General features: G+C 37.1%; 1 protein-coding gene across 1 annotated transcript in view; it reads right to left on the bottom strand.

Moving 5' to 3' along the window:
• The window catches only part of LOC150109719 (protein lifeguard 2-like), a 212,207-nt gene that overhangs the window by 51,161 nt on the left and 133,938 nt on the right, over positions 1-27,108 (bottom strand). Inside the window, exons 9-10 of the mRNA XM_090409858.1 lie at positions 17,791-17,878; positions 6,040-6,129 (exon numbers count right to left, since the gene is read on the bottom strand). Of these exons, the coding sequence (XP_090265984.1) occupies positions 6,040-6,129; positions 17,791-17,878 (178 nt within the window). The remainder of the gene's footprint in view (positions 1-6,039; positions 6,130-17,790; positions 17,879-27,108) is intronic.

The raw sequence follows: 27,108 nt of genomic DNA, 5'->3' as shown, positions 1-27,108 counted from the left end.
AGGGTCAAAGCTGTATAACCGAGAGGAGACCTCCACATAGCCTTTAAAGGAATGCGGAGAACCGACCAGGGCTTCTGACCTAATGTCCAATCCTCACCTTCTCGTGGTGCACCCTGTTGGGTATCTACTTTAATACTGAACGAACGAGGATGGGCTGGCAATTTGGGATTTAGCCGACCAAATTGTATTCTTATTGGTTAAACCAAAATAAAAAATGATGGTACAACATGACAAAATTTCATGCCGGCTGGGGCGTCGCCCGGTTAAACAGGGCCCCCGTTGTTTTCGCCAGGGAACCAGGGCGAACAGCGAAAAGTCACCTACTGGAACAAATCTGAAAACAAACCCCAACTCAACATCACCAGAGTTAAAGATCGGTACTATCAACGTAAGAAGCCTGAATGGCAAAGAAATGGAGCTAGCTGAGGAATTAGATAAGTACCAGATCGACATAATAGGGGTGACTGAAACAAAAAAGACCAAAACTGGTGAGATCTTTCTGAGCAATAAATACAAAATGTTATATTCAGGCAATGACAATCAAGGAAAAGAAGGAGTAGCCATAGTATTCAACACAAAATACGAGGCTAATCTTCTTGAATGGCAGTCAGTCTCAAGTAGAGTAATGTGGGCAAATATGAGAATGGGGAACTGGACAATGAGACTTATTTGTGCCTATGGTCCCACAGAAGGTTCTACTAAGGTAGAAGTGGAGGAATTTTTTGAGGCTTTAGAAAAAGCAACTGACACAATGAAAAAGGAAAAGTTGGTCCTTGTTGGGGATCTAAATAGTAGAGTAGGAAATGATTGTGAGACATACAAAAATATTGTGGGAAAATTTGGAGAAAAGAGCAAAGCTAATAATAATGGCAAATATCTGTTGGATTTCTGCTCAGGACATGGACTGGTTATTACTAACACCATGTTCCAACATAAAAATGTGCACAAATTCACATGGAGAGAAGAGGCTAGGAATAAGAAAAGTCTCATTGACTATGTTATTGTTGATAGTGATGTTTTCTCCCTGGTGCAGGACACCAGAGTGTACAGAGGATTTGAAATTGGAAGTGATCACTATTTAGTCTTGAGCAGGATAAAATTGAATTTCGTATTGAAAAGAATAACATGTAAGAAAGTTTTAAAGCGAATAAAAGTTGAGCAGCTCTCAGATGTGAACTGTAGACTAAAATACAGAAAGATTATTGAAAAGAAAATGAAAGAGTTTGAGAACAGGAATCAAACCTTGGAGATTCAGTGGCAAACTCTGAAGGAAACATTGATTGATTCTGCCAGAGAGGCATGTGGTGAGGTTGTGTGCAAGGATAAAAAAATCAGAACTCCCTGGTGGACACAGGAAGTTAAAGAGGCAGTGAAGGAAAAGAAGAAAGCATATCAAACGTTCCTGGCAAATAAGTCAGCTTTTACTCTTACAGAATACAGAGACAAATGTAAGAAAGCTAAACAGTGTGTAAAACTAGCTAAACAAAAGTCATGGGAGGACTTTGGCAAGAATATAGAAAATAAATATCAAGAAGGTGGCAAAATATTCTGGAGGTTGTTGAAGAAGCTTAGGAATGGAGGAAAGAGTGCGGTAAAAGGAATTAGAGATGATAAAGGTGAAATGAAAACAGGAGAAAAAGATATCCTTGAAGTATGGAGTAATTACTTTGAAAAACTGCTAAATGAAACAAGCAGTGATGACAGTACAGTGATAAAAAACACTGACCAGGCATGCAGTCAGGAATACATATCCATACTTGAAGTAGAAAAAGCCATCAAAGGCTTGAAATGTCGAAAGGCAGCAGGAGTAGATGATATTCGACCAGAAATGCTGAAGTATGGTGGTATAAGAGTCTTACAGTGTCTGCACTGCATAGTTCAGAAAGCCTGGACAGAGGGACGAATTCCTGATGATTGGAGTAGAGCTCTCATAGTACCCATATATAAAAAGGGAAATAAAACTGAATGTGAGAATTACAGAGGTATTTCCCTACTGACTGTTCCTGGCAAGATCTATGCAAGTATACTTGAGAAACGGTTGAGAAGAATTGTGGAAGAAAAGCTTGGTGAAGAACAAGCTGGATTCAGGCCAAATAGAGGCTGTCAGGATCAGATCTTCACTTTACGACAAATAGTCGAGAAAGCATGGGAATATAACAAAGATCTGTATTTAAGTTTTGTCGATTTGGAAAACGCATATGACAAGGTGCCAAGAGAGAAGCTATTCAATACGCTGCAGTTATATGGTGTCAATGGGGCATTATATCAAGCAATACTTAGTCTTTATTTGAGTTGTGAGTCAGCAGTTAGAATTGAAGGAAGTACAGGAAGATGGTTTAATGTTAAATCTGGTGTGAGACAAGGATGTACATTATCCCCTCTGTTATTCATTATCTATATGGATCACATTATGAAGGAATGTGGTATTAAACCTGATATCAAAATTGGAGATGTTAATGTCAGCTCTTTGCTTTATGCGGATGATGTTATACTTCTAAATAAATCCGCTACACGTCTGCAAGATTCCCTGACTAAATTGAATAACTGTTGTAATAGATATGGTATGAAGGTCAGCAATAAAAAGACAAAGACAATGAAAATAGGCAGAATCATTGAAAATGTCAACTGTGTTGTGAATGGAGAACCTGTGGAACAAGTAAAACATTTCAGCTACTTAGGCACAATTTTTACTGACGATGGTAAACTAAATATAGAAATAGACAACAGAATCAGCAAAGCTGGTATCGTGGGAAGTCAATTGAATAAATTCATATGGAATAAGAAAGAAATTAGTCGGAACACTAAATTAGCTGTATACAAGACTGTGTTCAAACCAATTTTAACTTATGGATCTGAGAGCTGGGTCAGAAGTAAAACACTTGCCCAAAGACTAGAGACTGCAGATATGAGAGTCCTGAGAAAGATTAGAGACGTTAACAGATGGCATCAATGGCAATATCATATTAAAAATGAGGATATTAGGAAAGAACTTGACATTGTCAGCATCCAGGAATGCGTTAGCAGAGCTAATCTCAGATGGTATGGTCACTTAAATAGAATGGGAGAGGAAAGATTAGCAAAACAAGTGTTCTCTGCCAGGTTGGCAGGAAAACGACCCAGAGGAAGACCAAGATATAGGTGGATTGATACGGTACAAAGTGCCTTAGACGATAGAAATATAAGATCTGATAATGTTGGAGTCTTGACAAGTAACAGACTGATTTGGAGGAAAATTGTAGATAGGAAGTTAGTAATGATGTAATTTTTTCATGTAGTACTGTCATATCCTGTACACCCCTTGAGGGTACATGGCAGGAATTTGATGATGATGATGATGATTTTTTTATTTTATTTATTTATTTTTTATTTTTATTTATTTATTTTTTTATCGCTAGAGGTCAGGCTAGGGAAAAGGATTAATTAACTACGTAGATTTAGTTTACCGGTATACAGGGCATGAGCATGTAGCTTGGTTCCTTATACACTTGTATTCTTCCGATGACAACCTCGATACAGGGGTCGAAACGTCAAGTTTTATTTTATTAGTAATTAATAAAATAATCTGTTCAACACATGTGTTTTTGTGTCCCTAAATTTACAAATATGAAAGGGAGATCATGTTTTACTAACTGACTTATGTACTATAACAAGGAGACATATACCTTGGACAAAGGAGATGCATATATACAGTGGTGTACTTGGATTTTGCAAGAGCTTTTGACAGAATCTTTATTGGATCAGTGACTGGCTGTCAGATAGGTATCAGAAAGTTGTATATGAGGGTGCAGTATCCTGAAAGAGGAAGGTCACTAGTGGTGTGCTGCAGGAATCAGTTTTGGGACCACTGTTGTTCAATTTGTATATTAATGATATTGGAATGGGTTCAACTGGTGATATGCAGCTGTTTGAAGGTGATGCAAAATTGGAAAGAGCAATGCAGAGTCAAGCAGTTGTTATGGCCTTACAGGAGGACTTGAATAGATTGCAAGAATGGGCAGGTAAATGGAACTATCAGTTCAATGTTGCAAAGTGTAAGGTTCTGAAATTTGGAAAGCAATGATGGGATACAAAGTATACACATTGGTGGGGAAACTTTAAAGGGGTAGAGGAGATAAGAGATCTGGGAGTGGTGGTGGTGGACAAGGACCTGAAATTCAGGGGCCACATTGCACAAGTTGTGAAGACGTCACATCGGAAAATGGATGATTCAGAGGGTCCTGACATGCACAAATAAAGAGGTTATGATGCCACTGTATAAGGCCTTGATCAGGCTTCATATGGATTATTGTGCACAGATTTGGTCACTAGGTTTTTCATGGTGATGAGGATATATTAGAAAGGATCTAGAGGAGATTCACAAGGGTGGTCAGTGGTCTTTGGAATGTGAAGTATGAGGAGGAGGGAGAGGCAAATACGATTGAGGCATATAAATTATGGTTTGGTGAGTTCACATGGAAGAGGGGAATAGAACAAGAGGTCATCACTGGAAACTGTATAAGGAGGATGTGAGCAGAGAAGTGAGGAGTAGGTTCTTTGCATGGAGAGCGGAATGCATTGCCTGAGTATGTGTGTTGTGAATGTAGACACATAGAATCAGTTTAAGGCATAGTTGGACGAGTATTTTGTGTAATAGTGTGTACGTCCCTCCCACGATGAGTCTCTGACTCTGTGGAGGTCAGATGTTAGTGTTAATAGTATTTTGATTACAGTAGGATTATTTTTTAAATTTTATTTTTTATGAAATACAGTAGTTCCTTCTTATCCACAGTTTCAGTTACTCACAGTCAACACCGATCCAAAAATATGAAATGGAAAATTCCAGAAATAAACAACTCATAAGTTTTAAATTGCATGCCGTTCTTAGTAGTGTGATGAAATCTCATGGCATCCCACACGGGACATGAATCATCCCTTTGTCCCACCATCTACTGCACTGTATGTGTTATCTACCAATTAGTCACTTCGTAGCCATCTGTTATCAGATCAAACTGTCATGGTATCACAGTACTTCTGTTCAAGTAACCCTTATTTTACTTAATAATAGCCCCAAAGAACAAGAGTAGTGATGCTTGGCAATTCAGATATGCCAAAAAGAAGCCATAAAGTGCTTCCTTTAATTGAAAACGTGAAAGTTTTTGACTTCACAAAGAAAGAAAAAAAAAATCGTATGCTGAGGTTGCTAAGATTCCATTCACATAACTTTTATTACAGTGTATTGTTACAACTGTTCTATTTTATTATTAGTTATTGTTGTTAATCTCTTACTGTGCCTAATTTATAAATTAAATTTTATCACAGGTATATATGTATAGGGTTTGGTACTATCCACGGTTTCAAGTATCCACTGGGGATCTTGGAATGTATCCCTCGTGGATAAAGGGGAACTACTGTACAGTCTTTCTACTAGTCAATGAAGTAGTCACATGAAAGAAAACATGGTTCTGCTTTTCTGTAAGTGATGTAACTGATTTAATCTTAGATGGCATTTGACCCTTGGTCTTTCAAACTAAAAATGTGTTATTCTTCTGTGATGTGAATGTGCTACACTATCTGAATGTAGTTTAGCAAATCAACCTCATGTGAAATTCAAACTAAGTACAAAGAATACAAGAAATTTATATGGGAGGGAGAATATACACTTTTGGGGAAAAAAATGTGAACTAATACCTTAATTTATAATATAGATCAAAATTTTTAATTTGACCTATGAAATTTTTCATACATAAAACACTTCACCCACAATGAACTCTTCCCCCACAATGAATTGTGGAGGAAGTGTTCTCTTGAACAAATACTCTCTCTATATAACATATATAGAGAGTGTGTGTTATGTGAACATAACACGTACTAATATGTACAGCAGTATTTAGAAATAAATGTTTCTTATGGCATCACATTTAATTTTTCATTAAATGTGATATCATTAGAAATGTTTATTTTTCTGATAAATAATTTTTACAATTTTATGGGACTGCAGAATAATAACTGGAAGTTGCAATCATATTAGCTACTTCAATTATGTCAAAATATTTATTTTACCTGGTTATAAGTGAAAATAGCCACAATACCAAAAGTGAAGAGGATCCAGCAAAAGACAAACAGGACTCCAGCTTTGGATGTAAAGTCATACTATAAAAAGATGAAATTAGTCTTATGATATCAGTTTATTAATCATTTACATTCTGAATATTCATATGTGAGAAAACTAAATAGACAGGTATGTTTCTATTCTCATACAATTTAAAAAAAAAAAAAGCAAAACTAAAAGTCAAAAACATTATGATTTCTTCTTATACTGCTTTTAAAATAGTACTAAATTTCCAAACTAAACTTGGAAAGTGGACTTGCTAAGAATAAGAGCAGTTCAAAAAGTACAATTTACTGCTGAAGGTTTTTGTTATGTAACACATTTTTTCTTTGCTACAGTGCCAGGTTCAAATAGTTTAGTTCTGCTAAATATTGGATAATTCATTGGATAATATTACATTATCCAATGAAGGATTACCAAAATAACTTTCCTTCAAATGTATGGAGAAAGTTGGGCAACCCATAGTGTGTTTTTCTCCTGAGACACAAAGTCAAGCTGGATCTTCCATTTCTATTATGTGCAACATAGCATTACAGATAATAGAAAAGATGTAATGTTTCCTCCCATTATGGTCTGTGTGGTTTATACTTTGGATGGCAAATTTATATATAACCAGCTACAGATGTATCATTGGATACAAAAGAATAACCATTTTGTAAACAATGACTATTCTTTTGTATGCATTGCATTTTTGCACTGGTTTACAGATAACCTTAACATCCAAGTAAAGGTGATATGATGCATTATGAAATACTGCCTAAGTTGTTATCATCCTGTTTCTTCAAACTTTTCCATGGTATTGTCCAGAGGAAGGTGATATAGACCAGAAGTTGCTGCAGATCTTTATTGGCAAAATCCAATCAGTAGTCAATTAACTGACAGTTCTATAGATATCAAAAAGAGTTGACTCTTACTTTGGACAATGCTAAATTGATAGCAATAGGTCAACAGTTTCTGGCAGATACTTATCACTTATTTTTGTATGTGTGTGGAATTGGCTGTGCATGGGCTTGCTTACATGCCGCAGGGTGGATGCCAGCTGAGTACAATATAGTGTCTAGATGATAAAGAACAAGTGATAATTCAGGAGCACATCTCTAGATTGCAATTCATGGGATTCCACCAAAACCAGAAGCTTTTTTCGTATCCAGGGTGCTCAAGATTCATCTGATTTTTTCTTGTAGAAGGCTACAGAAGACACCATGCAATGCTTCAAGTAATGAAAAAGGTGATTTACTTTCATCATCTATGTAGGAATTGGATGAAAATAATGATGCCAGCCTTTAGGTGATGTTGCAATGCTACCACATGGATGTGAAAGAGATAGATGCAGAGATAGATGAAAGTTATGCCCAACACCTTTACAAGGAGCCAGAAGGCATGATTGCTATTGGCATAGGTGGCAAGCTTCCTACATTTAGCTCTATTAAGATCAAGATCAAAGTTAGCTTTTTTAATGATGGTTTTGAAAGTACTGCAGGGTTCAGTGTAAGTTGTGAATGAAGCTGGAATTTTTTTCCTCAATCTATTCCTAATAAGCTGTTTTTCTCCCCTCTGGCCCACTTTTTGGAAAACAATGGCATTGATGTATAGTGGGAATTTTGAACAGAGTTAAGAATGAAAGACTCCATTCCAACATAAATAATTTCTGTAACAAAATCACAACATGCATATGGATTTAAAGAACAGAAACAGTAGTCTGAATATGGAAAGGCAAAGACACAGAGATCTTCCCACTATGACAGATATTTTGCAAGTTCCATGAAGAGTCCATGAATTTTGTAGAGATTTGTTGTAAAACCTTCTTACATGGCAAGTCTTTGACTGCATGGGAACTGTAATAATAATAATCAATTGTATCTACTGTAATGTAAAAGTATGTTGAAGTATGACCCTTAAAATACACACTGTCACTCGCAATCCTTTTGTTTTTTGTGCTTATTTCATTTTAAAGGACTTACACATTGATACACTTAAAATGTATTTACTATAAATGCATTCAAGATAAATTGTCCCTGTTTGTCTTGTAATATAATACAAGAATGCTAGAAATGACTCAATGTTAATTTTGTTTTTAAACATCCAAATTACCTCATTGATATAACTAGGGCTCCAGAAATCCACAGGTGAATTAGGAGAGACAAGTGGCAAATAAATTTTCATCCTCGTTCTAAATGCATTCAAAATGTTTATTTTGCATTACGCAAAATAAATTGCACTTTTTTTATTTTAAAACATGATCATTCATTGTAAAATTATTTGAACATAGGTAGCTGCAAAATGAATTTACTAAAGAAGCTTTATTTCCAACTCCATAGAAATAAAATTTCTTCAATAAATTCCAACACTACAGTGTTCACTTTTAAAGAATCACAAAAACAATTGCACTTTTAGTTACCGATTTTCTCTAAAAGTCATAAGGTAAACTAGTCACCTCCACTTTCTTTCATCCTTTTAAGGTTCAGAACTTTATTTTTCTTTCTACAAGAATGAGTATGAAAAAACAACCCTCAAAAGCTCAACCTCCTGTAACTTCTCTCCCCAACAGCGTTCCTGTAGTAATTGTCATATTGTCACTGTTAGGTGATTTGAATTTGTGGCATTTTGTGCATTGTAGCATGTGTGAAATGTATTCGTCATGAAAATTAAAGGATATGTGGAAGGAAATTGAAAGTGGAGACACATTTTATGACTTCAACATTACTTCAAACTTAGTATCACCTCTGGGTATGGCTCCCACTGAAGAGACCTCAATAAAGGTCAAAACTGATATGGGTAGTGACCCTTCCATAATGCATAGCATTGTGCATGTCTGCAAGGAGATGTGCTTTGCATTATGGGATACTATGGCAAGCGATGTGAAGTCATACCATCTTTACCACAAGTTGCCCCAGTCCTTCAGGTGCAAACTTGGTTTGCTTGAATAAAGGATTAAACCAAGCATATAATTTCTTGGTATCTTTAATTTATAATATAACCAAGTGAAAAAAACTTCCAGCAACTAGGGGCATCTCTTGAAGTTGAATATAGGTGTGGTTAGTAGGGATGTGAGGACTAGATTTTTTTTTGCTTGGTATGTTGTGAATGAGTGGAATGGGTTGCCAGAGTCAGTTGTGTTTTGTCTGCTAATGGGTTCAAGGAGAGGTATGATAGCTTGTTTGAGTCTCCTGTGATGAATCCTCAGGCTCCATGGAGGTGGCTGTACCATAATAATTCTTCCTCTCTGCTTTATCTCATCACTGTTATACCTGGGCTACACAGTGACTCCTTTTCCTATCACTATTATCTTTTATCCTTCTCAACAACCTTCTGATATCCAAGCTTACTTTTTCCTTGTTCCGAGTCAAGTCATTTGTCCCTACTACATTATGAACTCCTTTGCTCATTTAGTCCTAATATCCAATGCCTCAATCACTCTATTCATTTTATTTCCAAGAAAACAAACCTTGTGCATCTTCTCTTTTACCACACCTCTAATAATGGAAATGCCAACATACAATTCTACTTGCAGTCTTTTGTTACCTTTTTCATGCCGACATCATTTGTTTTTGTCTTCTTCACTCTTCCATACACATCTCCAATTCTTTTCATTTCACACTGCATTTGCCTCATCTTTATCAACTGAGCTTTCAAATCTTGCTTCCTTTTTTTGCTACCATTCACTCTTGCTATTTTATCACCAGTCACACACACTTTGTTTGCCATAAACTCTGGTTACCACCTTACCGTTAATTGCACTTTTTTTTTCAACATCGTTATCATCTGCTTTATCACCAATCTAACTTTTTTCCTCGCCATCATTTCCACACACACTCTGAACATTTGCATAATCTATAATTGCTGTATCAGTTACACCACATTCCCTACTCATATTTAAGCAAACCTCATGGTCCATCACAATATCGCATTTCCTACATGCCCATACTAATACTTTTCACTTATTCAGCCTTCTTTACATAAATATCCATGACATCTTCCTATGCATACATACATTCTACATTCATGGCACCAGACCATTTTTGAGAAATCCATGCCATTTACTTCAGTGCAGACCTATGCAATGATATGCCTTTCAACTACCATGTTGTATCAGTGTGCTAACAAAAAACAATGAATTTATGATAATATTGCCTAAGAAATTTTTCCAAACACCATGTTACACACTCAAATATCCCACAGTAATACTTAATCTACAATTTAGACAATATTGGCAGACATTTAAATATAAAATTTACTTATCTTGCTGCAGCTCACATGAAGACCGATGTTTAACTGATGCCACCTAGCACTTTTAGCTTCAAAAATGATTTCTCAGCAAGTATATTTTACTTTTAGCCAAGTAAAAAAATTAAAAAAAAAAAAAACTTTCTGCATGTTTAAAGCTATCAGGTCAGAGTAACTTTAATCAAATGCACCAATAAAAAAATAAAACACACGAGTTTCTGACAGAGTTAATCTTTTAAGGATGATACCCAGGCATCTGTGATATCGAAGTTTGTATTTTCATAAGCCCTCTAGCCAGTTTTGAAAGAGTCGGGCTTCATCTATTTCACCATTGAAAGATAGATCTGTAACAGATTTTTTAATAGAATAATAGATTTTTAATATTTTATTTCAATGGCTTTAGTTATTATTTTTCAAATATGCCCAACAGGTTACTGCATATGACATTTGTAAATGTGGTGAAACTTTGATGCATGGTTTTTGAAGGAGAGGAGAAACTAATGATGTAAATGGGAAAATGACTCTGCTTGAAGCAAAATGTTCTCTGTTCAGTTTCATCTGTGAACAGGAACAAATGTAGGGTTAAATAAACACTAGATCAAAACTGGTACTAGAATTTGCTCTTTCCAAACTTGTGCTACTGTTTGTTCTTTTAAAATAAGAACAACATTATAGGCCTTCTAGATTTTTATCTTCTGGTGGTCATACACTATTTGAAAGAAAGAAATACTTTCTCCAAATACATTCCTAGAACTCTTTTTCCTCTCTAAACAGAACCCATATTCCCAATGAACCCAAAGAATGAAACATGAAAACTGAGGTTTTCATGTTTCATTCATTCATTTCACATTGGTATCTTTGACAACAAGTCTCCTAATCAACTGTTGGAATTGTTTTCACACAGGCTGGCTACAGATATGCACTCCCTGCTGAAGAAGTTGTTAGTCCTAAAGGAGAATTAATAAAAGAATGTTTCCTTTGTTTTGTTAGAGAATTTATATATATATATATATATATATATAGCACGGTTTTGAACAACGTGGGTTTTGGGCTAACGCAGTTTTTATTATTACACTTATCATTATTACACTAACATTGTCAACACTGACCGGCAACTCCCGGGCGCCACAAGTGACAGTCGAGAGCCACATTTATGCAGTAGTTATTCGACTGGCTCTCACGTAGACACGTTTTTTCTCCGTGGTATTTCATTATTTACGTTAATATTAGTATTTAATATTTTTTTATTATTTAAGTATGAGTGAAAAGAGGCAAAAGAAAGAAGACACTGTTGGAGTAACAAAAAAACCTAAGTGGTTGACATTAGAGAAGAAACTTGAAATTATAAAATGTCAAGAGAATGGCGCTTCATTTCTAAAATAGCATGTGAGAATTCAATGAATGAGTCATCTGTACGAACAATTATTCAGAGCAAAGAAAAGATTAAACAACATGGAATGAGCACCGCTTCTTATATGTCAAAAGTGATCACGAGAAATCGATCTTCTACGATGGAAAATATGGAACGCCTTCTAATGATATGGATTGAAGATTGTAATCAGAAAAAGATTCCTGAGTCAAATGATAATCCAGGCAAAAGCAACAAGTCTATATGACAAAATAAAAGAAAATGAAAGTGAAAATGAAGGAGGTACAACCAGTGAAACTTTTATAGCAAGTTGCGTGTGGTTCTACAATTTCAAAAAGCATATGGGACTCCATAACGTAAGAATCCAAGGTGAAAGCGCAAGTGCTGACACTAAAAGTGCAGAATTATTTCCCAACAAATTGAAGGAGCTTATTGAGAAGGAAGGCTACACAGATGATCAAATTTTTAATGCTGACAAGAGTGGCTTATTCTGGAAAAGAATGCCATCGTGCACATTTCTAGTAGAGAAGGAAAAAACACAAGCTGGGTATAAAGTGTTAAAAGACCGATTAACACTTTTACTAGGAGGTAATGCATCAGGTGATTTAAAATTGAAGCCACTGTTAGTGTACAGAGAGGAAAACCTTAGAGCTCTTAAGGGCTTTACAAAGAACAATTTACCTGTTCACTGGCATTTGAATAAAAAAGCATGGGCGACTCGTTCAATTTTCGAAGACTGGTTTAAAACTTGTTTCTTCTCTGAAGTTAAAAGCTATTGTAAAAAGAATGATATTCCTTTCAAAATTTTGCTTTTATTAGACAATGTGCCAGGCCATCCAACTCTATTGACTGATTTGGATGAAAATGTCAAGATCCATTTTTTCCCTCCAAACACAACATCAAATGCAGCCGATGGATCAAGGCGTTACTCCACTTTCAAGGCTTACTATTTAAGAAGAACTTTTGCTCAAGCTATTAAAAGCTGCAGGAGAAGAAGATTCTTGGACTTTGAGTGAATTTTGGAAGAAATTTAGCATAAAAGATGCCATTCAAAATATTTATGAATCTTGGCAAGAGATGACTCAAAGCAACATGAGAGTCATATGGCATAATATCTTGCCACATTGTTCAAAGGAATTTGTTACCTTTGCAACACAGAAAGAGGAAATCTCAACAGAAATTGTGCAGATGGGCAAAGATCTTGGTTTTACAAGTTTAGTTTGTAACAATGTGAACGAATGTATTGATTCTCATTCAAACGATCTGGATGATGAAACCCTTTTGGAGTTGGAACAACAACGAGCCTACGAAGCAGAAGAAGACGATGATGACCAAACTGATGTCATGGTTGAAGAATTTTCCTTTGCTGACCTTTCAACTTTTGTGAGAAAAATCGACGAAGCTTTCGACTTTCTCATAAATGCCGACCCGAATTTGGAAAGAAGCATCAAAGTGAGATGATGATGACAAAGTCTCAATAATGCCATCAAATGCTACAGAGATCTAGTACTTGAAGAGACAAAGAAGACAAGGATGATTCAACGAACACTAAAAGACTACTTTAGTAAAAAGTAAATTACTGTATGCTAAAATTGAAGCAATGTTTGTTTTGTTTCCTACAACTTTTATATCAGTTTAAAAGGATTTTATTTGTTATTTAGTTAATAAAAATAACAATTTTTTTTTTTTTTTAAACATTTTTATTATCCTAAATTTTTGTAATAAACAAATTAAATTGAAAACCTTTATAAATAGGCCTCGAACAACGCGGTTTTGCATAGCGCGGACGTTTCTTGGAACCAATTAACCATGCTATACAAGGTATTCCTGTATGTATGTATGTGTGTATATATATATATATATATATATATATATTCCAAATTAAATTTAAATGGGTGAGTATGTGAGAGAGGTGTACCTCATAATTTTTTTAAATGTAAATTATTATATTTGTACATTTTTATATTTATCGAACAATGCCTCTTTTGTCTTAATTAAGAGATAAAGATAAGTGAAAGTAATATAGGAGATTTTAATAGTTTGGTGAAAACTAGAATTGTTTTTAAAGCAAATGAATGGTATAGAGTGGGAAAAAAGTGTCTGGACACCGCATTCCAACAAAAATGGAACATTGCAATAGATCACGTGTGTCAGAATTCCTTTAAAACTGCAGGTGAGCTCTATAGACATTGTACAGTACTGTACAATGTCTACTTGTGAGATGTGGGCATGCATGTTAAGTTTACTGACTTCCAACAAGGTGTTATTATAGGGTGGCATAGCAACCTGTCTATGCATGCAATTGCAGAAAAATTGCAACATACATAGTCAACTATTCAAGATGTTATTAGTAAATGGAAACACGAGACTTATGACTACCAAGGAATGTTCAGAGAGGCTCCAAAAATTGACAGAAGGGACAAGAGAACTCTGAAATGTGTTGTCCGTGAGGCCATCATTCCTCTGCACAAATCGTCACCAAGGAATTGCAGGAGTCAACAGGGGTGTGTGTGTGCGCGCAAGCACACAAAGACAATTTAAATTTCCATGGCCAAGCTGATGTATACAAGCTATTAATAACTCATACAAATGAAAGTAAGTGAATGGCTTGGTGCAAAGAACATCACTGACTGACCTTAGACCATCAATGATCTTCATCAGAAATAAATGGTATGGAGTGATGAATCATGCTACACTGATTTTAAATCTGATGGTCATTGCTGGGTGTGGCATACACTAGGTGAATGGTATCTGCCAGCATATGTCATTCAAACTGTTAAATTTGGTGGCGAGTGTCATGGTATGGAAATATTTTTCATGGTATGGACTTGGATTGTTGTAGGTTGTGGATAGTAACATGAATGACATGAAGTACCAGACATTATAGACAACACTGCATTGCCTACACCTTACCAGTTTTATGGAGATGGGCTTTTCTTGTTTCAGCACGACAATGTGCTGTGACATAAAGCACACTCCATTTCGACATGGTTCGATGATATAGATATACAGAATTCGCAGTGGCCAGCTCAAAGTCACGACCTCAATCCTATAGAGGCCCTTTGGGATAAACTTGAATGTTGGATTTGGGTTAGAATGACACATCCAACTTGTGTCTGAATTAACCACTGCTTTGCAGGAGGAATAGAAAAATATACAACTAATTACTAGCATCTCATTGAAAGTGTGCCAACTACTTATTGATTTTGCAATAAATGCAGTATTGTCTAAACAGCACTGATGTCTGGACACTTTTATCTACATAGTATGGTGGAAAGAAACCAGAAATATACAATACTCATCATATGAGGATACTGGTAAAAATGCTGCTTAAAAAAAACATGCATATGTTTCACACACATTTAAACAAAATCATGTAGCTACTTCTTGGCTTTTCTCTCAAGATGCCAACATCAACAGGAATATTTGAGACTTAATGCATGTTGAGTGAAGAGAATAACTTTCTAGATCACTGAAATTCTTTTATAATATGCTTTTTTGTATGAATTCTGGATGCACTTCTCAATTTGTTGTTGAATTTCTTTCCTCTTTGCAGGTATTCAGTTTAAGGTAAATGGTGGTAATCCAAGGTATTTAGAAATAATTCATTTTTCAATGGATTTTTCTTTACTTCTATGATATTTAACTTTTCGTGAAAGTGTTCTGACTTGCTTTATTAGGTAAGATATGGTATAAGAATGTAAATGTCATAAACTTCATGTAAACTAGGATGATATGTATAGAATGGAACAATACAGAAAAAATAGAAATATGAATAGATATTACTATATAGATATAAGATAAACTGCCAAATTTTATGAAATATAACTGTAGAAGACAATGAATCAAGCAAAATGAGATTAATCAGAACAATGAAAAGTGCTGTCTTTCCTTTGTACTTTGTAAATGAAAGTGTTTTTGAAGAAATTCACACTGCAGTTACCATCTGGCCTCACTTGAATATGTGTGGAGCTCAATGTAAACTTATATAACGCTTCTACCCATGGGTATGGCCATTCACCCCCTATGTAACAGTTATTGCTCCTGTATATTCAAAAAAATTCAAAAAAACAATATAATGAAAAAAAGAAGCAAAAATAATAAGATTTAATCATAGACCAAACAAAATGGGTAATATATCCATTTTGGATCCATGAATGGTCCAGAAAATAATAGTTAATGGAACAAAGGATAAAGATTTTATTGTATTAATACTGGAATAACCATGTCTGTAACATGAAAAACTTTCTACACTAAATACAGATTTCTTTCTTTCTTTCTTTCTTTCTTTTTTTTTCCCATCATCATCAGGCCCAACTGGTAGACGAGTTGGACGCCACCAGTTGCAAAGAGTATAGACATACGAGGAATAAGGGAGGCTGGTGTCCTACATGACGTCAGACTGCATCTTTTATTTTAGAGCCTGTGTAGCTCAGTGGATGTGGCGTTTGCACACCACCGCGCTAGGCCGCACGAAGGAAGTCTTGGTTTCGAGTCTAGTCGGCGACTAGAGGAAATTTTTCTAAGCCTTTTTTCGACCGGTTCCCGAGTTAGTCGATCTCTGGCACGGGCAAGCAGGTTTTTCCTCCCGGAAACTCGGGTTTTTCGTCCTGTAAACTCAAGAAAATCGACCGTAGAACTCACATTATTTCAGACATTAAATATATTGTGTTAGGGTTAGAGACCACGAGATGGCGGCACATTTGAGCCATCTCTCTTCACTGTGTACCGCTTAATTAGTGATAGCCTTGGGCCATCTGTCTCTGATTGGGTACCAGTGGAGATTGAACTGCCCACTCAGTCTCCAAAAGTTAGATAGGGCTAAATGGCCTCGCCTACTCCCGTATATACGGGAATAAAAAGGCGTTAGCTGATTTTTTTTCTTTTTTTTTCATCATCAAATTCCTGATATGTACCCTCAAGGGGTGCATAGGATATGATAGTACTACATGAAAAACTTACATCATTACTAACTCCCTATCTATAATTTTCCTCCAAATCAATCTGTTACCTGTCAAGATTCCAACATTATCAGATCTTATATTTCTATCTTCTAAGACACTTTTTACTGTATCAATCCACCTATATCTTGGTCTTCCTCTGGGTCTTTTTCCTGCCAACCTAGCAGAGAACACCTGTTTTGCTATGCTTTCCTTGCCCGTTCTGTTTAAGTGACAATACTACCCGAGATTACTCTGCTAACATATTTTGGATGCTAACAATGTTAAGTTCTTTCTTAATATTCTCGATTTTAATATGACATCTGTTATCATATTAAAATGATAACATTTTAACCAGCTTTCATCAATTTTTCATCAAACAGATGCCATCTGTTCACACGTCTAATCTTTCTCAGGACATTCATATCTCTGGTCTCTAGTCTTTGGTCAAGTGTTTTATTTCTAACCCAGCACTCAGATCCATAAGTTAAAATTGGTTTGAACACGGTCTTGTATACAGCTAATTTAGTGTTTTGACTAATTTCTCTCTTATTCCATACAAATTTATTCAGTTGAATTCCTACCATACCAGCTTTATAGATTCTGTTGTCTATTTCCATATTTAATTTACCATCTTCACTAAAAATCATACCTAAGTAGCTGAAATGTTTTACTTGTGCTATAGGTTTTCCATCCACAATGCAGTTGATATTTTCAATGCTTCTGCCTATTTTCATCGTCTTTGTCTTGTTACTGCTGACCTTCATACCAAATCTATGACAACAATTATTCAATTTACTCAGGGAATCTTGCAGACTTGTCCTGGATTTATTTAGAAGTATAACATCATCTGCATAAAGTAAAGAGCTGAGATTAACATCTCCAATTTTGATATAAAGTTAAAGGGTCAAAGATGTATGACTTAGAGGAGACCTCCGCATAACCTTCAAAGGAATGCAGAGAACTGGCCAGGGCTTCTGACCTAATGCCAATCCTCACCTTCTCATGGTGAACCCTGTTCGGTATCTACCTGGATACTGAACAAATGAGGATGGGATGGCAATTTCGGATTTAGCAACCCAATTGTATTCTTATTGGCTTAAACCAAAATACAAAATTATGATTTTTTTTTTTTGTTACTTTAATAAAAATGGTGATGACGAACTTACCTTTGTATTAAGGGAAAAGACTGTCACTCCCATGCAACAGCTAGCACACATTCCCAAAGCTATCAGAACAATGTAAGTATCATGAAAACTGGAAGAGAAAAAAAAAAGATTAAATACCAAACTACTCTCTCCCCACACACACACACACACACACACAGATCCAGTGTATTATGAAGATGTGATCTTGACAGTTCATTTATTATTATAACTTCTGAAGTCAAAACTCATAATGCTAATTTGTGTTTAGTGGAATTATGACTGAAGCAAGTAAGGCTATTGTGAACATATTGTTGAACTGAGCGTATTTTCTGACTAGTCTGTGAGATGAAATTCATCTTTAGATGATACGAGTTAAATAACCTTCAGCTGTAAAGTTTATATAAAGATTCCCTTGTCCTAGAAAAGTTTCGAACCCAGGTCTTTTTAACCAAAGAGTAAATGCTAATTGTGAGAGGTCATCACTAAGAACCATAATATTCAAACTGCATTATGGTTTTTGTTTCTTGTTTTGTTGCTTTCTCCTCAAATCTATGAAAACTTTCTTCTATATCAATCTGCTATAAACTTCTGAGTAGCTTATATACATTGCAGTCATCTCTTCTATTCCTGTCTGTTCTATATATTATTATTATTACTCAGACCTCAATGAGTCAAAACTCATCACGGGAGGTCCTTACTAGGAAGCATAAAGTCAATCAAGACTCATAATGGGAGGTCCCTCTTAGGAAACACAAAGTCTATCATACTACTACTTAAACTCATTGATCGTTCTCACTCTCACCACTCTATCAGGCAATGCATTCCACGGTTCAACCACCCTCCATGCAAAGAAACCACTCCTCATCCTCTTGCTCACAGTTTCCTTTCTTAACGTCCAGGGATAGCCCCTTGTCTTCACTCCTTCCCGCTGTTCCACCAAGCAAAAGAACTCCAAACAGTTTAAAAGTCTCAATCATATCACCTCTACTTCTTCTATCCACCAAACTCTGCAGTCCACATTCCCTCAGCCGATCCTCATAACTAAAACTGTACAGTCCTGAAACCATCTTCGTTATCTGCCTCTGTACCCTTTCCACAATTAATTTATCATCTTCAAATCCTGGGGACCAAATTTGAGAACAATAGTCCAAGTGTGGTCTGATCAGGGTCTTATACAATGGAACGATAACTCTTATCTCTGCATGTCAGCCACCTTCTCAGTATTGCAGCAATCCTCTGGATTACCTTCACCACCTTTACAGTATGTTCCCTGAATTTCAACTACTCCAATAGCGTATGAAGTGTCCCAAACCTCAAATACCCCTTATATTTTGCTGCATTAAACTGATACCCCCATTTCTTTACCCATCTGTCTAGTTTATTCAAATCCTCTTGCAGGGCTGTCATATCTGCACTATTACTAATAACCCTTCCCAGCTTCACATCATCTGCAAACAACTGAATATCCCCCTGAAATCCACTGACAATGTCATTATCAGTGGAAACTATGCATTGTGGGACCCTTGTAGCTACCCCACCATAAACAACTCTCTGATACCTATCGGACAGCCAATCCTGAATCCAGTTAACCAACCTGACATCCAAACCCATGTGCTGCAACTTAAATATCAGCTTATCATGTGGCATCCTGTCAAATGCCTTTGCTAAATCCAAGAAAATGGCAGTATATGCCTTTCCCTCATCTACTGCTCTTGTAACTTTATTATAAAAGGCTAGCATATTACTAAAACAAGAGAGCCCCTTCACAAATACATGTCGAATCTCACAGATAACATTACTCTCATCTGCCCAATGCCATATACGGTGCCTCACTAATCTCTCCAAGATCTTAACAACTACTGATGACACACAAACTGGCCTATAATTAGACACTTCCAGTCTGCTACCGCCCTTATGCAATGGTGGCAATATCTTACCTTCCTTCCATTCCCTGGGCACCTTTCCCATAGTCAGACTTTCATTGAAAAGCCAGGTCAAAGGAGCTGTCAGTTCTTTAGTACATTCTCTCAAAACTCATAGTGAAATACTATCCGGTCCCACAGCTTTACTGGCATCCAGAGTACTCAGTATTTGGAAACACACTCTCCTCCTGCACCTCTAAATCTCAAGGTTTTGCCTGTCCTATTCCTCTAGTATTAAAATTTACTCCTTCAGGATGAAATACTGGAGGAGTAAATTTTACTATTAGAGGAATCTTGAACCTCTTGTTCCCTCTGTTACATGTTGCCTAAGACATTTGTCCCTCAAGAATTCTAGAAATTCCATTCCCTTATTGCTAGATGCATTTTCATCTCCCATAACAATCATTTCCCATAAAAATTTCCCATAACAATCATTCTTCTTGCACTTGACAAACTCAACTGTCTAAACATTTCCTGGTCCCCACCCTCTGTACTCCTGGGTCTGTAGCAACATCCCACTAAATATCCTGTCTTGCCAACCTCTACCTCACACCATATGCTTTCAAAATCATTAGTGTCACTGAGTTCCAAAGCCTCCACTCTTAGAGGACATAGGTCGTCACTTATCATAAGCAGTACTCCACCACCACGCTTTCCCTTCCTATCCTGCCAAAAAATGCTGTACCCTGCTACTTCTATTCCTGTTATTATCCTCTTCTGTCAACCACATCTCAGTGATCCCAATGATCTTTGGCGAGGCTGATGCTATCAGTGCCACCAATTCCTCTCCTTTATTCCAGATACTCCTGGCATTAGTATAAAAATGCCACTGTTTCTATACCCAGCATTATCCCCTGTAGACTCCACTGGGCTCAGCGTTAACTGATGTTGCTCCCCCTTCTCCCAAGTACCCATTCCCACAAGAGGCCACCCATGCTACCATCCACCCTGGGCACTCTAATTTCCCTGCACTGACACACCGACTCATTCAGAACAGCAATCCCTCCAGATGCCTACGTCCTTCCTCATTCGAATGCAAGCGGGCTCTCGCATACAATTCCTTTCTGTCCTCAAATGCCCTCCAAGCATCCACATATTCCAATTCTCTCTTCTGACACATTCTAGCTATTATGTTATTCAATATTACTGCTCTTCTGCTCAGCTTGTCACTGTCATACCTAGGCAACAAGCACACTATTTTTCCTCTCTGCGTCTTCTTTTGTACAACCTCAAGCAAGAATCTCATATCTCTCGCTGTCCAATTTACATTACCTCTCAAGTAATTTGTTCCTACCAACACATCTAATCCACCCTTTCACCCCCTCTTAATTGCCGTAGCCACACTTTCTATCATTCCTCCAAACAAACATTCCTCACGCATCCTATCTTGCATACGACGGATCACCGGGTTCCCATACATTACACTCCTTACTACCCTGTTGCTAGATTGCTCACATGCATCCCTCACTCTCTCTCCTCTTTCTGTGTTCCCCCCCCCTACTTAACTGCCTTCCTGACATCACTCTATCCCTGGTTCCAGTGCTCCCTCGCATTCTTCCCATTCCCTCTCTCCTACTGTTTCCATTTTCTCCTCTTCTACCATTCCCATAACATTCTCTCACTCCCTCTCTTCTACTGTTCCAATTCTCTCCTCTTCTATCATTCCTATAACACTCTCTCACTCCTACTCTGATTCGCCTTGCATTCATCTAATCTCATCTTTCACACTTCTCATCTCATTCCCTAGACATTCCACCTGCTCTTTCAGTTCATCTATCTCTCTCTCTCTCTGCAAGTCAGCAACTCTAATTTCCATTCATCCTACCAATTGAAACCATCTCTGAAAACTTCACAATCATTCAACCTTTCCACACTCCCCACTCTCATTACTTTATTCATATTTCTCTTGTTATTCTTGTCCTCTATCATACCACTCATCTCTCTATATGGAGAATCTCCTGCCTCTGACTCAACGAGGTCAGTTATAGTCATAAGATATTTCTTTCATGTCTCCCGAGATACAACATTCTAGACAGGTTTAGTTTAATTGCAATTACAGTGGTGCCATGAGACCATGCAGGATGAAAATGCTACCATTTCTATATGACACAATTTACTCAGTTTAGTTGAAAAGATCTTATGCAGGTTCCTCACATCTTGGAAGGGATTTGAATCCATATCTTGCCAACCAAGGGGCAGATATTGTCCTCATGAGTATGGTATGAAAGTATCCTAAACATTTCAGTCTTCAACTATTTAAGTCATTCTTTTTTGCAACCTTTCTAAAATTTCTTCATAATCTCAGATCTACAAACAGCAGTCCACAAGGCCATTTTTTTATTTTTTAACATGAATCCCACCTATGAAAGGTTATAAATCTAACATACATTAGTACCACTGGTAGACTAAAAGTTCAATCCCTACTCTAAACAACATATTTAGTTTTTACACTATAATTTTCATCCAAACCACTTTGGGTTCCAATAAGCAGTCAGATATAAGTCGTGTACTGTGGAAACGTTGTATACAAAGGTGTCAATGTTCTCATCATAATCTATCAGTTTCCACATTCTGAAAGAATCATCTACACTATTCTCACAATACAGCTCCAAAATTTCAGGTGCTTGACCATCTGAAAGGTCACTAATCCCCTTCACCTCATTCAATGCATATCTACCAACTGAATCCCCAGTATTTATTCTTGTCTTCCAAATTTTAAAAACCTTACACTTTACAAGAACTAAGACCATCTATTTGTCCATGCAGTCTATATGAATACTCTTGAAGAGACACAACATTAATTTTGCCATCAACATTTTTAATTCCATCTTCAACCAAGTTCACATCATAATTTAACCCTCCAGAGGTCACCGCGCAAGGGCACAGACTGGGAGTCCGCACACTTGCTTTTTGGCGTATATTTCTAAAGCGGCTGGTTAAATCTGGTTGTGCATTTATGTAGCTTCGTATATAGGCAGGACATATGTTAGGAGTATATAGGCAGGACATATGTTAGGAGTTGCCGCTAGAAGGATTTGTAGTCTGTGGTGTTTGTTGAGAGCTTATGATAAGATAAGTGTTATTTTAAGTTATCATTGACAAATTTACTTGAATATTACGTAGTTTTGTTTGCTTTGCGTATCTTAGTGTGTCTGTTTGTGTGTTTCAGTTATTAATTTGATAAAATACGATAGAAGTGAGTATGGCTCCCGTAAGAAGGAAAATGGCAGCTAGTAATAATGGTTCGCCATCTCGATTCAATAACTGTAATATAAAGGAGATTATTCAGTGCACTATCTGTGAAATGTACGCTTTGCAGAGTGCGGTTGGAGTATGGTTAGATGATAATAAAGGAGTGAATGTGTGTAGAAAATGTAAGGAAAATGAGGAATTAAGGTGTATTTCAGGTCATGAGTGTGATATTTTTGTCAAACTTCAGAAAGAAGAAAATAGTGATATGACAAGAAATGGCGAGGTTGTACCAGAGAACTGTGAGGGGTTGAATGTAGAAAGTGTGAATGATGGTATTAACCCAGAGTAAATTAATGGTTTAACAGAAAATAAAAAAGATGAGATAGATGCTATGAGTGAGATCGCATTGTCGAGTGGAGCGATACAAAGGGCAAAGCAGCAGCTAGAGCATATGAACAAAAGTCTACTGAGTGTACCAGCCAATAATAAAAAGCATGATAGGAAAAATAAGAGTATGAGTGTGAACGTAAACAAAATGAAGGAGAGAGTGCTGTATGGAGATTCGTTAGTACAAGGTGTGTTATTAGAAGATTTGACAAAATCGTACCAACCTGGTGCGACCATCAAGGACGTAACTGAGTCTATTAGAGAGTAAAAGGAAAGGGTGAAAGAAATGATTGTTGTGGCAGGTACGAATGAAATTTGAAAAGAGATAAAATGGAAATGATAGAGGACCTGAATGAAGTGTTTGAGGTAACAAAAGAAAAGAATGAGAGAGTTAGGATGATTAGTCTTTTGCAACGGTATGACAGTGAAGTGTTTAAAAGGAAGGCCAAATTGCAAATGACTTTATGCATGGGTTATGTATGACGAGTGGTGTGGAATCTGTGGAAGTGTGGAGCGGGTTCGATGGGCGAAAAGATCTGTATAAGATGGATGGCTTGCATTTGAATGGATTCGGTGTAAGGAGACTTGAAAAAGTGTTGTTGAATGAAGTGGATGTGCAGAATCAGAGAAACTAGATTTGAGTGTATGAATGAGTATAATATGCCCGAGCGAATAAGGACAACAAATCAGAATGGGATAGTTAGTATAAGGCATCAAGGTGGATGGGGCTAATGGGGGTCTGAAATTCATGTACACTAATGTTAGGAGTATTTGGAACAAGAAGGAAGAATTTTTGGCCATGATTGGCACTTCCAGACCACAGGTTATTGGCATTAGTGAAACATGGATGACTGTAGATGATATAGCTAGTGGGATTGAATGTGATGGGTATAATTTGTTCAGGAATGACAGGGAGAATAAAATGGGGGGAGGAGTATTGTTGATGATAGCTGATGAACTCCAGCCAAGGAGAATAGAAGTTGAATTGCAGGATAGAGAAAAGAGCACACCTGAGGCCATTTGGTGTGAGATTGTGGCTAGCAGAACAAAATATACAACTGAGTGCTGCTATAGACCAGGTGATGGAAAAGATGGTGGAGATAGTATGCACAAGCAAATAGAAGAAATGTGTGGAAGGAGAATAATTATTATGGGAGATTTCAACTATGGTCGCATTGACTGGAGTGAGGAGAGGACACACGGGAGGAAGGAATTGGATTTTATGCGGTTATTAAGGGATAACTATCTGCGACAGCATGTAATGGAAAATACTAGGGGTCAGAGAGTGCTTGACCTAGTAATGGCATCTGAGGATTTGGCTGTAACAAATATGACCACATTGCCACCAATTGGTGAGAGTGATCATAGGGTCTTGACTTGGGAGGTGGCTAAAGGTGGGGAATTTACAATTAAGACAGGGTACATGTAGAATTATCGGGCTGGTAAGTATGATAAGCTTAGGAGTTTGATTAGTTCAGTGCCATGGCATGTACAACTGCAAGGGCAAGAAGTTGATAGTGCATGGGAGGCAGTTAAGAAGTGTTTGCATGAAGCAATGGCTGACTGTATACCTAGAGTCCGAATAATAAATCAAGTAGCGGTTAAATGGATGAATAACACCATTAAGCTTGAGCTGCAAAAAAAGAAACAACTATGGAGGGAATTTAAGGAGAAAGGTGACCGGCAGGCACATGAACGGTATAAAGTGCAGGCCAGAAGGGTAACAAGTGTGGTAAAAAAAAAAAAAAAAAAAAAAAAAAAAGGATTACGAAAAAGCATTGGCCATGCAAGCTAAAGAGAATCCTAAACAGTTTTTCGATATGTTGCAAGTAAAAGAAAAAATGTATATGGCAGAATGATTTTAAATAATGCCGATAGTAGGGAAGTAACTGAATCAGTTGATATAGTTGAGTCACTGAGTGAGAACTTTGCAAGAATATATCATCCAGGTGGTGACATTGCAGAAATGAATGAACCAATAGATTATATGGGAATTGTGGTGAATGAAGTGGAGGTGAGTAGTCTATTGCATAACCTCAATGTCAATACATCTGTAGGATTTGGATGGTATACCAGCTCATGTTGTACGTGAAGCAGCTAAAGAATTGTCAGTACCCTTGACCATTTTGTTTAATATGAGTCTCGGGTCTGGGTTAGTCGGGGGGGGGGGAATAGTTCCACTGCATAAAGGAGGTTCCAAGACTGCTGTTGTAAATTACCGACCGATTAGCATATCAGGAATCGTTGTCAAGGTCTTGGAGAAATTAGTCAAGAAAAGAATACAGGATTGGATAGATGAAAATGGGATATTGTATGGGGGACAACATGGTTTTGTGAAGGGTAGATCATGCCTCAGTAACTTGCTCACGTTTTATAACACAGTGATGGCTGAACTGGATAAGGGTAATGGGTTTACAGTGATTCTACTGGACCTTGCAAAGGTCTTTGACAAGATACCATATGGAACTCTAATCAGTAAACTGGAGCAGCTGGGGATGGATATAGGGTTGGTGAGATGGATAGGAGAGTGGTTGATGGAGAGATACCAGAGAGTGGTTTATTCAGGAGTTGAGCCCAAAAGACGGCTTGTGACTAGTGGTGTGCCGCAGGGCTCTGTTCTTGGACCACCACTTTTCAATTTGTTCATCAATGATATAGGAAAGGATCTGAGAGGAAGTGTTCACTTGTTTGCTGACGATGCAAAGTTGGGTAGAGCAATTGTGAGTGCACAGGATGTCAAATTTTACAGGATGATTAGGATAGTTTGGAGGACTGGGCTAGGGAAAATGGACGTCAATTTAATGTGGCAAAGTGTAAGGTTATGCATTTTGGGGTGAAAAGAATAGCAGCAGTATATCACATTGGTGGAACCATACTCCAGGAGATTGATGAGCCAGGGATTTGGGAGTGTTGGTGAAATTGAAGTTTAGGGGCGGCACAGTGCAAAAGTAGCTAAATCAGCTCATCAAATCACTTGGCATTCTGAAACATACTTTAACATGCAGAGACAAACAAGTTATTGTTCCTCTGTATTGAGCCTTGATAAGACACCAGACCGCTGTGCCCAGATATGGGCACCAGGGTTTCTTCTTGATGGGGAGGAGGTGGAGAGGATCCAGAGACGAGTGACCAAGATGATAGCAGGTTTGTGGAATGAACCTTATGAGAAAAGGTTGAAGATTTGTCAAATTTGACAAAAATTGGTCGATAGGCAGAAAAGGGGTGATATGATTGAGACATTCAAATTACTGAAGGGTTTCTATAAGATTAATCCAGAAGATATTTTTGAGAATAGGACTGGTGGTGGGAGGACTAGGGGTCATACATGGAAGCTGGGCAAGAATGTGGTTAGCAGGGGTGTTAGAGCTAGGTTTTTTTACTTGGAGAATGGTGAATGAGTGGAATAAGCTGCCCGAGTCTGTTGTGGGTGCTACAACCGTGAATGAGTTCAAGGCGAGGTATGATAGATACCGTGTGAATGTCGAATAGTTGTTCTTGACATGATGTTAGGGCCTCCTTCCTTCGACTCCTTGGAGCTGCCCGGAATAATAATAACATGTTAGTGTAGACTATTACGTTGATGCAATAACAACTGTTCCCACTGAGACAAGCAGTCACAGATCCCATGCGACCCTTAGTGTTATAAGAATAAGCAGTAGTCATCAAAATTTTTAAAATTGGTAAGTACTTGTAAATTATTTATATTTTTAAATACAGGCTTATATATTTACACAGGAAATATATTTTTTATATACATACATATCTATTTTATATGTGTTTATATATAATTGTGATATGGTAAATTATATTCTCTTTAGGTAAAATAAAATGGGTTACT

The sequence above is a fragment of the Typopeltis vanoorti genome, chromosome 2, assembly GCF_054136105.1.
Source record: "Typopeltis vanoorti isolate ZY-2024b chromosome 2, IOZ_Tvanoo_1.0, whole genome shotgun sequence".
Classification (NCBI taxonomy): Eukaryota; Metazoa; Arthropoda; class Arachnida; order Uropygi; family Thelyphonidae; genus Typopeltis; species Typopeltis vanoorti.
Note: the sequence above shows the minus strand (reverse complement) of the source record. Positions and strands in the feature narration are given on the sequence as shown.